This window comes from Camelina sativa, chromosome 11 (assembly GCF_000633955.1).
Source record: "Camelina sativa cultivar DH55 chromosome 11, Cs, whole genome shotgun sequence".
Classification (NCBI taxonomy): domain Eukaryota; kingdom Viridiplantae; phylum Streptophyta; class Magnoliopsida; order Brassicales; family Brassicaceae; genus Camelina; species Camelina sativa.
Window position 1 is genome coordinate 1394383 of NC_025695.1, and position 11326 is coordinate 1405708.

General features: G+C 34.2%; 2 protein-coding genes across 2 annotated transcripts in view; one reads left to right on the forward strand and one right to left on the reverse strand.

Annotated features, from left to right (window-relative positions):
* Positions 4262-8531, forward strand: LOC104720998 (calcium-transporting ATPase 2, plasma membrane-type). Its single transcript, XM_010438898.2, has 7 exons — positions 4262-4829; positions 4981-5035; positions 5112-7057; positions 7149-7307; positions 7388-7559; positions 7650-7948; positions 8049-8531. The coding sequence occupies exons 1-7, from the start codon at positions 4656-4658 to the stop codon at positions 8286-8288; spliced, it is 3045 nt and encodes a 1014-aa protein (XP_010437200.1). The 5' UTR covers positions 4262-4655; the 3' UTR covers positions 8289-8531.
* Positions 10487-11326, reverse strand: part of LOC104727521 (cyclin-D5-1-like) — a 2019-nt gene continuing 1179 nt past the window's right edge. The window contains exons 3-5 of the mRNA XM_010446620.2: positions 11209-11325; positions 10946-11094; positions 10487-10856 (exon numbers count right to left, since the gene is read on the reverse strand). Of these exons, the coding sequence (XP_010444922.1) occupies positions 10671-10856; positions 10946-11094; positions 11209-11325 (452 nt within the window). The 3' untranslated portion in view covers positions 10487-10670. The remainder of the gene's footprint in view (positions 10857-10945; positions 11095-11208; position 11326) is intronic.

Sequence of the window (11326 nt, forward strand, 5' to 3'; positions counted from 1 at the left end):
TTACTGTAATAGAAATTAAGTTACAAATTTGTAGGTGGAGCAAACTTATCGTTTTTCTAAGAACGTTCTATGATGTAGTTATTAAAGAATTCATAAAGAGTTGGATAATACCTACTACAAGGTATACATGGCATATATAACATGGTCCATTTGTTCATATAGAGAGATGTGAATAGAACTATATAAAATATACTACTACATAAAATGGGGAGAGAGAGAGAATGTTTATAGGTGTGAGTGAGTGGGAGCAGGCGTGAAGAAAAGCTGACGGCGTGCATCAACATCATCAAAGCTCCACATTTGCCTTTGCCTCCTAACCTCTCTCCATTCTCTGCCACCAATTTTCCCTTTTCTCTCTTCTTCTCCATTTCTACCTCTTTACTATTTTAGATTTTCTCATTAATTACTATATTTTTTTTTTCACATATACCCGTAAGAAACCCAACCAGTGTGTCATATTCCATTCCATTCTCCATCTGTTTCAAAATATAGGATGTTTTAATAGAAACATGCAGATTAAGAAATATTTACTTTTAAAAAGTTTAACCAATCAAATGAAACAAAAATAATTTTTTAAACATCCTATATTATAAAACGGAGAGAGTATAATACAGCAAGGTGTAATTATTAATCTCACAAATCTAGGGCGTGCTTCTTTGTTTTCTTGTTCGTCAATCCTATTGTCTCATTTTAAAACCATCTCCACTAAGTCATACCATTTTTGTATTCAGTCTATATATACCTTTCATAGTCCTCTCTTTGAATTTCCCACCTGGAGGACTTATTATTCTCTACCCTTATTTAGATTCTTTTCCTTTTTTTGATGTGTGTTTGTGTTCAATTTTATCCAAATGTCTATTGGTTTATGTATATGCGAACCCCTAATTAACCAACGGCACTTAATGCCATAGGCTCATCATGATTTTCTCGTTAGTCTCGATACAAAGCATTCTTGTCTACCCCCGAGCTCATCAGTCATCATGGCCATTGTTTAATTTCGTTTTGAAATCCCAAAGTCTCAAAATTGGATTCGAACGGAATAATTTAATTGCTACGTACCACCATAAATTTAAGGACTCATTATTTTATTTTTTTCTCACTTTTTATGATAATTTATCTAATAAATAAATAAATAATTATATTGCATAGTTATAAATTGATCAAGTGAAGACTTTTAATTCCGTAGATAACTCTCTCCATTACTTTAAAATGTGACAAAATTTCGGACAGGTTTAGATATATGCTAGCTATGCCATATGCTAAAATTCTAGGGTAATTTCGGACAGATCAAATAGACCAAAACAAATCCACATTATTGCCTAGGCTAGACGTAAAATGCAGTAGATATATATATACTTGTATGAGTCATCACCATCTCTGGTGGATCAAGCGTTCTCTTCAGTTGCTTCTACAATAATTAGAAAGAACCCCACGCTCTGCTTCTTTGTCCCTTTCTTCGAAACCTATCGAGCTTTTTGCATATCAGTTTCTTATGTAATTTCTCGAAATCTGTTCTTGCATTCTAGGAAAAATCCCATTTTTTATGTTTTGAAGAATTAGTTTTTTTTGTCATATATATCTACATATAGTCGATAATCACCTTTTATATATATATATCAGCTTTATGTGCCACTGAGTTTTATTCATGACACCGACGTACATATCAAATATACATTTGTTATGCATACATGAGTATTATACTATTATATATTTGGAGAAAACATCTTCTCTTATATATCCATGGTTAATGAATATATATATATATCTGTAACATCTAGAATGGTTTAGCTCCAGACTCATGACTCATGATTCATGAACCGTTAATTTTTCTTTTTCGGTTGGTACTTCGTACATACATGGTTTAAAATTATTTGTTTATTATTCTTCGATAAGCCATAGACAAAGAAAAAAAAAGAACCTGTAGGTCTCCCATCAATCACATTTAAAAAAAAAGTAATATAAGACTTTTAGGTGACCAATTTCGTACCATTTTACATAATCTACATCGGAACAATGTAGAGCAAATGATGTTAAAATATCACACATTATTAGAACCAACTCAATCAACATAACTCAAAACAATAATTTTGACATGACTATTCCCATTATAACAACATAAAGTGACACCGCGTAAAGTTTTTTAAAAAATTGTACGACATACACAATTTTGATGATTTAGTGTAAAAATCACACGAATATATATATACTAAACGTAAGAGTATGTGAGCTTTAAATCTATTCATGAATTCACACAGATTTGGAGTTCATTAACGTACATTATGATGTCTAGATCTAATCAAATTCTTACCGAGAGCTGAAGCAATGACATTAGCCGAAACATCTACCGAATTAAAACGAAATGAATAAGTGGTACTCTATATAACAACATATGATACACCATTTTTGATTAGGTTTTTTTTATCTTTCTCAAAATTATTTTAGAGAAGCAAATATATACCAAAGCCCATAGTATGCTAGGCCCTAAAAGCCCATAGGCCGTACAAATATGATCTTAATTATAACATAGTAAAACGATACCGTTTTGCGCTGTATACCAGATCATTCTCGCAGAAGCCCTAATTTCAATTTTAACTATGAAGTTTTTGTGTCACACTGACTAATGGAGATGACGATGAATAAAGTATACAGTTCGAGAGCTACTGAAACTGTCCGTAAAATGCTTCTAAAGCCCATGCGAAGCCCAAATCCAGCATACCAACTTTTTAAAAAAGTGTCACTTTCTAATGGAGTCAAGGTAAACTCATGATTCAATTGGAGTCCAATATTTCAAAAACACTAGTTCTTTCAACTTGGATGATGAAATTGAAAAGTATACATAAGCAAATCAGTTGGTAACGAATGAATAATAAAAAGACATAAAGCAATTTGAGTCCGAAAGGAACCAATGGGCTTGGTCCAACGTGGCGTCCCCCGAAGTGGCGGACGGGGTTTTGCAATAATCTCCTTCAACTGTCCTCGTATTTCTCATTATTTATATAACAGCCCTCCTATTTATTATTATTACTAAAATTCCCTGATATTCAGCTTTTGGTCAAAAAAACCGATTTCAACGTTCGTTAGCAGCCAAAAACAAAAAAACCAAAATCTACGAAATATGTTTTTTTAGAATTTTCACCATGATTTAAAAAATAATAAATATTATATTATTATTAATTATTTTGTTTTATATTTCTTTTAATATTTATTTACTCATATTTTTCTTACATTTGTCACTAAAATCTATATCTATATTTAATTATTTATTAGTCATTCTATATCATAAGAGGTGATGTTCTAGGATTTTTTTAATATCACAAATGATAATATTTTTAGTGTATTTTTTTTCGTCAAAAGAGAATTATATTAATGAAAGATTGTAATCATTACACAAAGTATTTGATAACCAAACAGGAGGTTGAAAACAGGAAGAATAAAAAGAATTAGATGCATTTTATTCTTAAAATAAAATAACTAATTAATGTTTTTACTTTTATAATAAATAATTAAATATATACATGCATTTGAATGACAAGTGTGAGAAAAGTATGAATAAATGATTATTAAAATGAATATAAAAAAGTAATTAATAATAATACAACATTTATTATTTTTCATAATTTTGGTGAAAATCCTAAAAAATCATCTATTATGATATAGATCGAGTATAAAAGTAAAAACATTAATTAGTTATTTGATTTTAAGAATAAAAATGCATTAAATACACTAAAAAAATCATCATTTGTGAAACAAGAAAAAAATCCTAAAACATTAACCTTTGAGAGGTAGTAGTACTTATCATTGAGAAATCTTGCAATATATGTCACAGTTAATGCTTACATATTTTATTATTTTCGTTTCTTTTATTTTTTAAAATTATATTAACATTTCCAAAACAAAACACAGATATATTAGACTAGTTGATTCTAAAAATACATCTTCAATATATATAAAAAATTCTATCAACCATACTTTTTTTTTCTTTTTGTAATTTAGTTTTCGTGATCCAAAAATCTGCCACATTCTTTCACAAATTCAGAAGGATAATAATAATATTCAAAATCTCAACATGTGTGAAAACAATAATATCATAACGCGGCACGGTTGACGAAAAAGAATAAACATAACGCGTTGTGATGGACTACTACTACTCTTCATGGCCTGCATGAATGTTTTGAAGCATATTCATGATTTAACGTTCGTTATAAATGCAAAGTAGTGCATGTTCTTTTTCTATTCATTACTACTACATTCTGAATTATAATCGAATGTTTTTTTTTTCTTTTTTTCTTTTTGGTTTAAATGATTGATGATAGACAAACTTGGTTGGGCACACGAATTTTAAAAACGAGTCAACTCAGCTTCTCACATTACCAAATACCAATGTTATAAAGGACTCAACGACTCGGTCAATCCATAAGCACAAAAAACTCAGATCTTAAAAAAACTTTACCTTTGCTCCTCCATTAAAAGGCTTCCGCTTTCTCTTCTTCACCCACCAAAATAAAATTAAAAAGTTTCCTTTTTTTTTCTTCTTCTTCCACCAAAAATAAACAGAGCAATTCAAAACAGAGCCTAAAGGAGAAAAAAAGGAAAAAAAAAGCCATTGAAGCTGGAAGAAGAATTAAAGAAGAGGGAGGAGGAAAAAGAAGAAGAAGATGGAGAGTTACTTAAACGAAAATTTCGATGTGAAGGCTAAGCATTCTTCAGAGGAAGTGCTTGAGAAATGGCGTAATCTCTGCGGCGTCGTCAAGAACCCTAAACGACGGTTTCGTTTCACCGCTAATCTCTCTAAACGTTATGAAGCCGCCGCGATGCGCCGCACCAACCAGGTTTTTTTTGTCTCTCTTTCTTCTATGTCCTCGTTTGTTGATGATTTCGTTGAAAAGTTTGGAACTTTAGGTGGATTAAGTCACTTTCCTGATGCATATGTCGTAGAAGATTAGCTAGCGATTAAGGATCTTAAAAACTTTCTAATTACAGGAGAAATTAAGGATCGCTGTTCTCGTGTCAAAAGCTGCTTTCCAATTTATCTCTGGTGAGTGAGTTTTTTTCTGCCATCAAAGTTTCGATTTTGTTTGTTTATGTAAATTTTTGTTGTAACGGCTTTGTAGGTGTTTCTCCAAGTGACTACACTGTCCCTGAAGAAGTCAAAGCAGCTGGCTATGAGATATGCGCTGACGAATTAGGATCTATTGTTGAGAGTCATGATGTTAAGAAGCTGAAGTTTCATGGTGGAGTTGAGGGGCTTGCAGGTAAGCTCAAGGCATCTTCCACAGATGGGCTATCGACTGAGGCTGTTCAGTTATCCCAAAGGCAAGAGCTTTTTGGAATCAACAAGTTTGCAGAGAGTGAAATGCGTGGTTTCTGGGTGTTTGTATGGGAAGCTCTTCAGGATATGACTCTTATGATTCTTGGTGTTTGTGCTTTCGTGTCTTTGATCGTTGGGATAGCTACTGAAGGATGGCCTAAAGGCTCACATGATGGTCTTGGCATTGTGGCTAGTATTCTCTTGGTTGTCTTTGTTACAGCCACTAGCGATTATCGCCAGTCTTTGCAGTTCCGTGATTTGGATAAGGAGAAGAAGAAGATCACTGTTCAGGTGACAAGGAACGGGTTTAGACAGAAACTGTCTATCTATGACTTGCTTCCTGGTGACATTGTTCATCTGGCCATTGGAGATCAAGTTCCTGCTGATGGTCTTTTCCTCTCGGGATTCTCCGTGGTTATAGATGAATCGAGTTTGACTGGCGAAAGCGAGCCTGTGATGGTGAATACACAGAACCCTTTCCTTATGTCTGGAACCAAAGTGCAAGATGGATCTTGTAAGATGCTGATTACCACAGTTGGGATGAGGACTCAGTGGGGAAAGCTAATGGCGACTTTGACGGAAGGAGGGGATGACGAAACTCCATTGCAGGTGAAACTCAATGGGGTTGCTACCATCATTGGCAAAATCGGTCTTTTCTTTGCGGTTGTTACTTTCGCGGTTTTGGTGCAAGGGATGTTTATGAGGAAGCTTTCAACAGGAACTCACTGGATCTGGTCTGGTGATGAAGCGTTGGAGCTCTTGGAATACTTTGCTATTGCTGTGACAATTGTTGTGGTTGCAGTTCCTGAGGGATTGCCTTTAGCTGTGACTCTAAGTCTTGCGTTTGCGATGAAGAAAATGATGAACGATAAAGCTCTTGTCCGGCATTTAGCAGCTTGTGAGACTATGGGATCTGCAACGACCATTTGCAGTGACAAGACCGGTACACTCACAACCAATCACATGACTGTCGTGAAGTCTTGCATTTGCATGAATGTGCAAGATGTAGCTAATAAAGGTTCTAGCTTGCAATCAGATATCCCGGAATCAGCTGTGAAGTTGTTGATTCAGTCCATTTTCAATAACACTGGAGGTGAAGTTGTTGTCAACAAACATGGGAAAGCCGAGCTTTTGGGGACGCCAACAGAGACTGCTATATTGGAGTTGGGGTTATCTCTTGGAGGTAAGTTCCAAGAAGAGAGGAAGTCTTACAAAGTGATCAAAGTTGAGCCTTTTAACTCTACAAAGAAGCGAATGGGAGTTGTGATTGAGCTTCCTGAGGGAGGAAGACTGCGTGCTCACACGAAAGGAGCTTCCGAGATAGTTTTAGCTGCTTGTGACAAAGTTGTAAACTCGAGCGGTGAGGTTGTTCCGCTTGATGAAGAATCAATCAAGTATCTGAATACTACAATCAACGAGTTTGCTAATGAAGCTCTCCGCACGCTTTGCCTTGCTTATATGGATATTGAAGGCGGGTTTTCGCCAGATGAAGCTATCCCGTCTTCTGGATTTACTTGCGTAGGGATTGTAGGAATCAAAGATCCTGTTCGTCCTGGAGTCAAAGAGTCTGTTGAGCTTTGTCGCCGTGCTGGAATCACTGTGAGAATGGTTACAGGAGATAACATTAACACCGCGAAAGCAATTGCTAGAGAATGTGGCATTTTAACTGATGACGGTATAGCAATTGAAGGTCCAGTGTTCAGAGAGAAGAATCAAGAAGAGTTACTAGAACTGATTCCAAAGATTCAGGTACTTCTTACTCTTTCTTGAACTAAAAACATGATTTTTTTGTTTAGTTTTCAAGAACATATAACGAAACCTTTCTTTTCTTTTTATACAGGTGATGGCTCGTTCTTCGCCAATGGATAAACATACACTTGTGAAACAGTTAAGGACAACGTTTGATGAAGTTGTTGCTGTAACTGGAGATGGAACAAACGATGCACCTGCACTTCATGAAGCTGATATCGGATTAGCAATGGGAATTGCCGGAACTGAAGTGAGTATTATTAGTTTGTAATATGTCATTATTTGAGAGCTCAAGAATCTAAAAATGCTATTTTCCTAATAACCTTTTAGGTGGCGAAAGAGAGCGCAGATGTCATTATCCTCGACGATAATTTCAGCACGATCGTCACAGTAGCTAGATGGGGACGTTCTGTTTACATAAATATCCAGAAGTTCGTCCAGTTTCAGCTTACGGTTAATGTTGTTGCTCTGGTTGTTAACTTCTCTTCAGCTTGCTTAACCGGTGAGTGAGAGTTAGAATATCAATTCAAATCTATCTAAAAGAATAGTTTTTGATTTCTAAGTTAACACATCTCTTTATAATAATCTTCAGGAAGTGCTCCTTTAACTGCTGTTCAGTTGCTATGGGTGAACATGATCATGGACACACTTGGAGCTCTTGCTTTAGCTACAGAGCCACCAAATGACGAGCTGATGAAGCGTTTACCCGTTGGAAGGAGAGGGAATTTTATCACCAATGCGATGTGGAGGAACATTTTAGGACAAGCTGTTTATCAGTTCATAGTCATTTGGATTCTCCAAGCTAAAGGGAAGTCCATGTTTGGTCTCGAAGGTCCTGACTCAACTCTCATGTTAAACACTCTTATCTTCAACTGCTTCGTCTTCTGTCAGGTAAATAAACAACGAAAACACGATAAGAATACTCTCGAGGTATCAAAGATGGATTCTTGATTGTATGTTGACATATGTCTTTGGTTCTTGAAAATTTCAGGTGTTCAACGAGATAAGCTCGCGGGAGATGGAAGAGATCGATGTTTTCAAGGGAATACTGGACAATTACGTCTTTGTGGTTGTGATCGGTGCAACAGTTTTCTTTCAGATCATAATCATTGAGTTCTTGGGAACATTTGCAAGCACAACACCACTCACAATAGTCCAATGGATCTTCAGTATCTTGGTAGGTTTCTTGGGTATGCCAATCGCTGCAGGGTTGAAGACGATTCCCGTTTGATCTCTCTCTCTCTTTGAAGAGATCTCTATAGTAGAACCAGTGATTCAAGTTTTAGAACAAGTTAAAAGTCTTTTGACAAAGTTATTGCCTTTTGCAATTTACTCTGTTTTTTTTTTTCATTGTTGACTTTTCAGTTTGATTATTATTAGGAGCTATTAAGGACAAACATCTGATTTTCTGATTCCTCCATTTTTGTAAAAACTCTCTGTTTTCTTTGAAATGACACTTCTCTTTTTTTCCTCATTTTGGAATCTAATTAAAAAGTCTCTATTGAATGACAAATGCAAAAAAACAGAAAAGGACATAACAAAACAAACAGAAGAAGCAAGAAGCTAAAATAAGGAAAATGATTATTTGGGTACAGAATTGTTAGCTAGCCAGACTGTAATTTTGATACTTCAGAAAAATGAAAATCTCAAAAATGAAGTCATGGCTTTTAGTGGGAGCCTCTTCTCCTGACATCATATCTCATCAGTCAAAACTGATTCCATAAAAACAATTCAAAAGCCTGTCAATCTCAAGACCGTAGTAAATAGGAGAGAAACTCTTCTTTAAGAAAAATCAATTTTTAATGTCGTCAAATTTAAGATCTCTATGAAGTAATAAGTATACTAAAGCCATTTGCCTAAAATATAAGAGGTTCGTCCCATGTAGGCATATAGGTAACTTTAATCTTTATGTGACCATTAGACCGGTAGATTCGTGATCGTGTGAAGAAGTGTTTATAAAAAATAAACGAGTAATAATATATAGAGTAAAAATTAATTTTACTTATGTTATGAATTATGATCATTATACCATCTCCAAACCAGTGTGAGAATTGTAAACTAAAATTGTGTGTTACCCGTGAATCTCTCTCATGTCTACACAAAACCCAACAGAAACAAAATGGGTTTGATTCAATGATAATAAGAAGAAAATATAACAATAGGGACCCTACAAATATTCAATGAAAAGATAGGCAACAAAAAATTTCAGAAGCATTTACTAGTTCTTGGTGAAGTAAAGCTTTGATGCTTACTTAGTTTGTTGCAGATTTCTTAGTTAGAGCAACAACAACATTGGTCTTAAAGCCACACACACATTATCTTTTAATTATATTCTGTCAGTACATTTTGCTTCTTTATTTGCAAGATTTTTTTTTTTTGTAATAACTCTTTTAATTCGTAATTACTAATCATTTTAGAATTTTAGCTTTTAATTAATGATACCAAACTTTGGATCCCAAGTTGTGTATTGTATGAGACAGTTGTTGCCTACTTAAACACGTCGTTGGGTTTGTTTCTTAAGTCCTTTTTGCATATACATTTCTTTATTTTCCAACTGCATTACATTGAAATTTTTTACATTTATTATACAACCCACAAAAAAAATCTATATGTACGAGTACGACGATGCTCCTTTTGACTTGCGCGTAGAGAAGTACGGAAACTTAAAAACATCACATGCAGTTTTTTGAACAAAGTTTTATATATTCTGTATAAATTAGGGTTTATCTTTAGATCCAACCATTTGATTCAAAGTGCTTCCACTACAAGTTGTTGGTTTCTAATATTATTTGATGATAAAAGGTATTATTGGGTTTCTATTTTTTTAACTGTAGTTAGTACTATATACGATATAAGTAACGATGTTTTTTCCAAACAAGAAATACGTTTTTATTTAGTTGATAATTCTTTATTTTTCGTATGTATTTATTTTACAAGCTATTCATCATATCTTGAAAAAGATCACAAATGACTTGGGAATGTACATAAAAATGTTTAAGTAGCATACAGATGGATTCACTTTGGAGTTTGGAGATGACTCAAAGTGTCAATAAAAGATAAAGAAAACAAATCTACCACCATATGTAATATATGTATTTTTAATGAGTTTCTTCATTTTTTGTCATTTGCTATGAATGAGCCCTTTAAAAAGTTTAAGGGATGTAAAAAAAAAAGGACTTTCATGTAAGAAAGAAAAAAACAGATAATTTCCATGAAAAGAATTTGTAATATATCACATGGAAAAAAAAAAAAAACATGAAACCAAATCACTGTCACTGCAGCTATTGGCCTAAAACTATTCACCCCTTTCTAATTCTCTTCTTTATTTACATTTACTCCTCATATTTCCTTAATTCTCTCAGAAAAGCCCCTACTGTTTCAATAGTCACATTTTACCCCCAAAAATCTATCTTCAAAGAGACCTTCTCATATGAACGAACCTATATGATGAGTTACTTCACAAAAATTGAAATAACCATTATATCTTCATACCATTTTTTTCCTCTATAATCAAATGATTGAATATAAAAACCAAATCAATATGTTGCCAAAAAAATAAGAGAAACCAAATCAATATAAGGCAAAAACTCCCAAGAAGAACTCTCTTCAGAGTTCAGAGCATACGCATTCTCTTGGCTGAAGAAGTTTGATCAGAATCATCAAAAGACAACCGGCGTTTAGCGCCACTTCCTGATGACGGCGGTTGTATATCGCGGGGAACCGAGGTTTCCGGCGGTGGTGTCATATGTTTCCTGTCCTCAATCTCTAGCATTCTCTGATAACACAAATATACATTTTCCTGCAAAACACACACACACATTCCCCTAAGACTATGATCTTTACATTAAACAATTGAATCCAAAGGAAATAAGCACAAGATTTTTATACATTCTCGTTAGACGTCCACCAAGAGATGGATCCAAACTTGTTAGCCATTTCTTCTCTCGTCAATCTAATAATATCCGATGAAGTAGAAGAAGCTAACATTGTAGTAGCAGCAGCAACAGCGAACTGTCGATACTCCGTAAAGCTTACCTCTAACATCACAAACACAAATGGAAACAAAAAAAAAATGTGATATCAATAAATGCTTTTGATTGGAAACTGATCTTGAGTGGTAAATTTAGATAACAACACTAGTACACTACTACCTTTAGTTAGAGCAAGAAGGGAATCAGAGGATCTTAACAAGACCAAGTCTTTAGAAACAGATTGGTTGTTGTCCGGAGAGATTGTAGCAAGGAAGTAGTTCAAGTAATGAAAAGGAGT

Coding starts and splice junctions, on each gene's coding strand:
- LOC104720998 (XM_010438898.2), top strand. CDS start 4,656: ATGGAGAGTTACTTAAACGAAAATTTCGATGTGAAGGCTAAGCATTCT. Junction 7,058..7,148: donor AACTGATTCCAAAGATTCAG/GTACTTCTTACT, acceptor CTTTTTATACAG/GTGATGGCTCGTTCTTCGCC. Junction 7,560..7,649: donor CTCTTCAGCTTGCTTAACCG/GTGAGTGAGAGT, acceptor AATAATCTTCAG/GAAGTGCTCCTTTAACTGCT.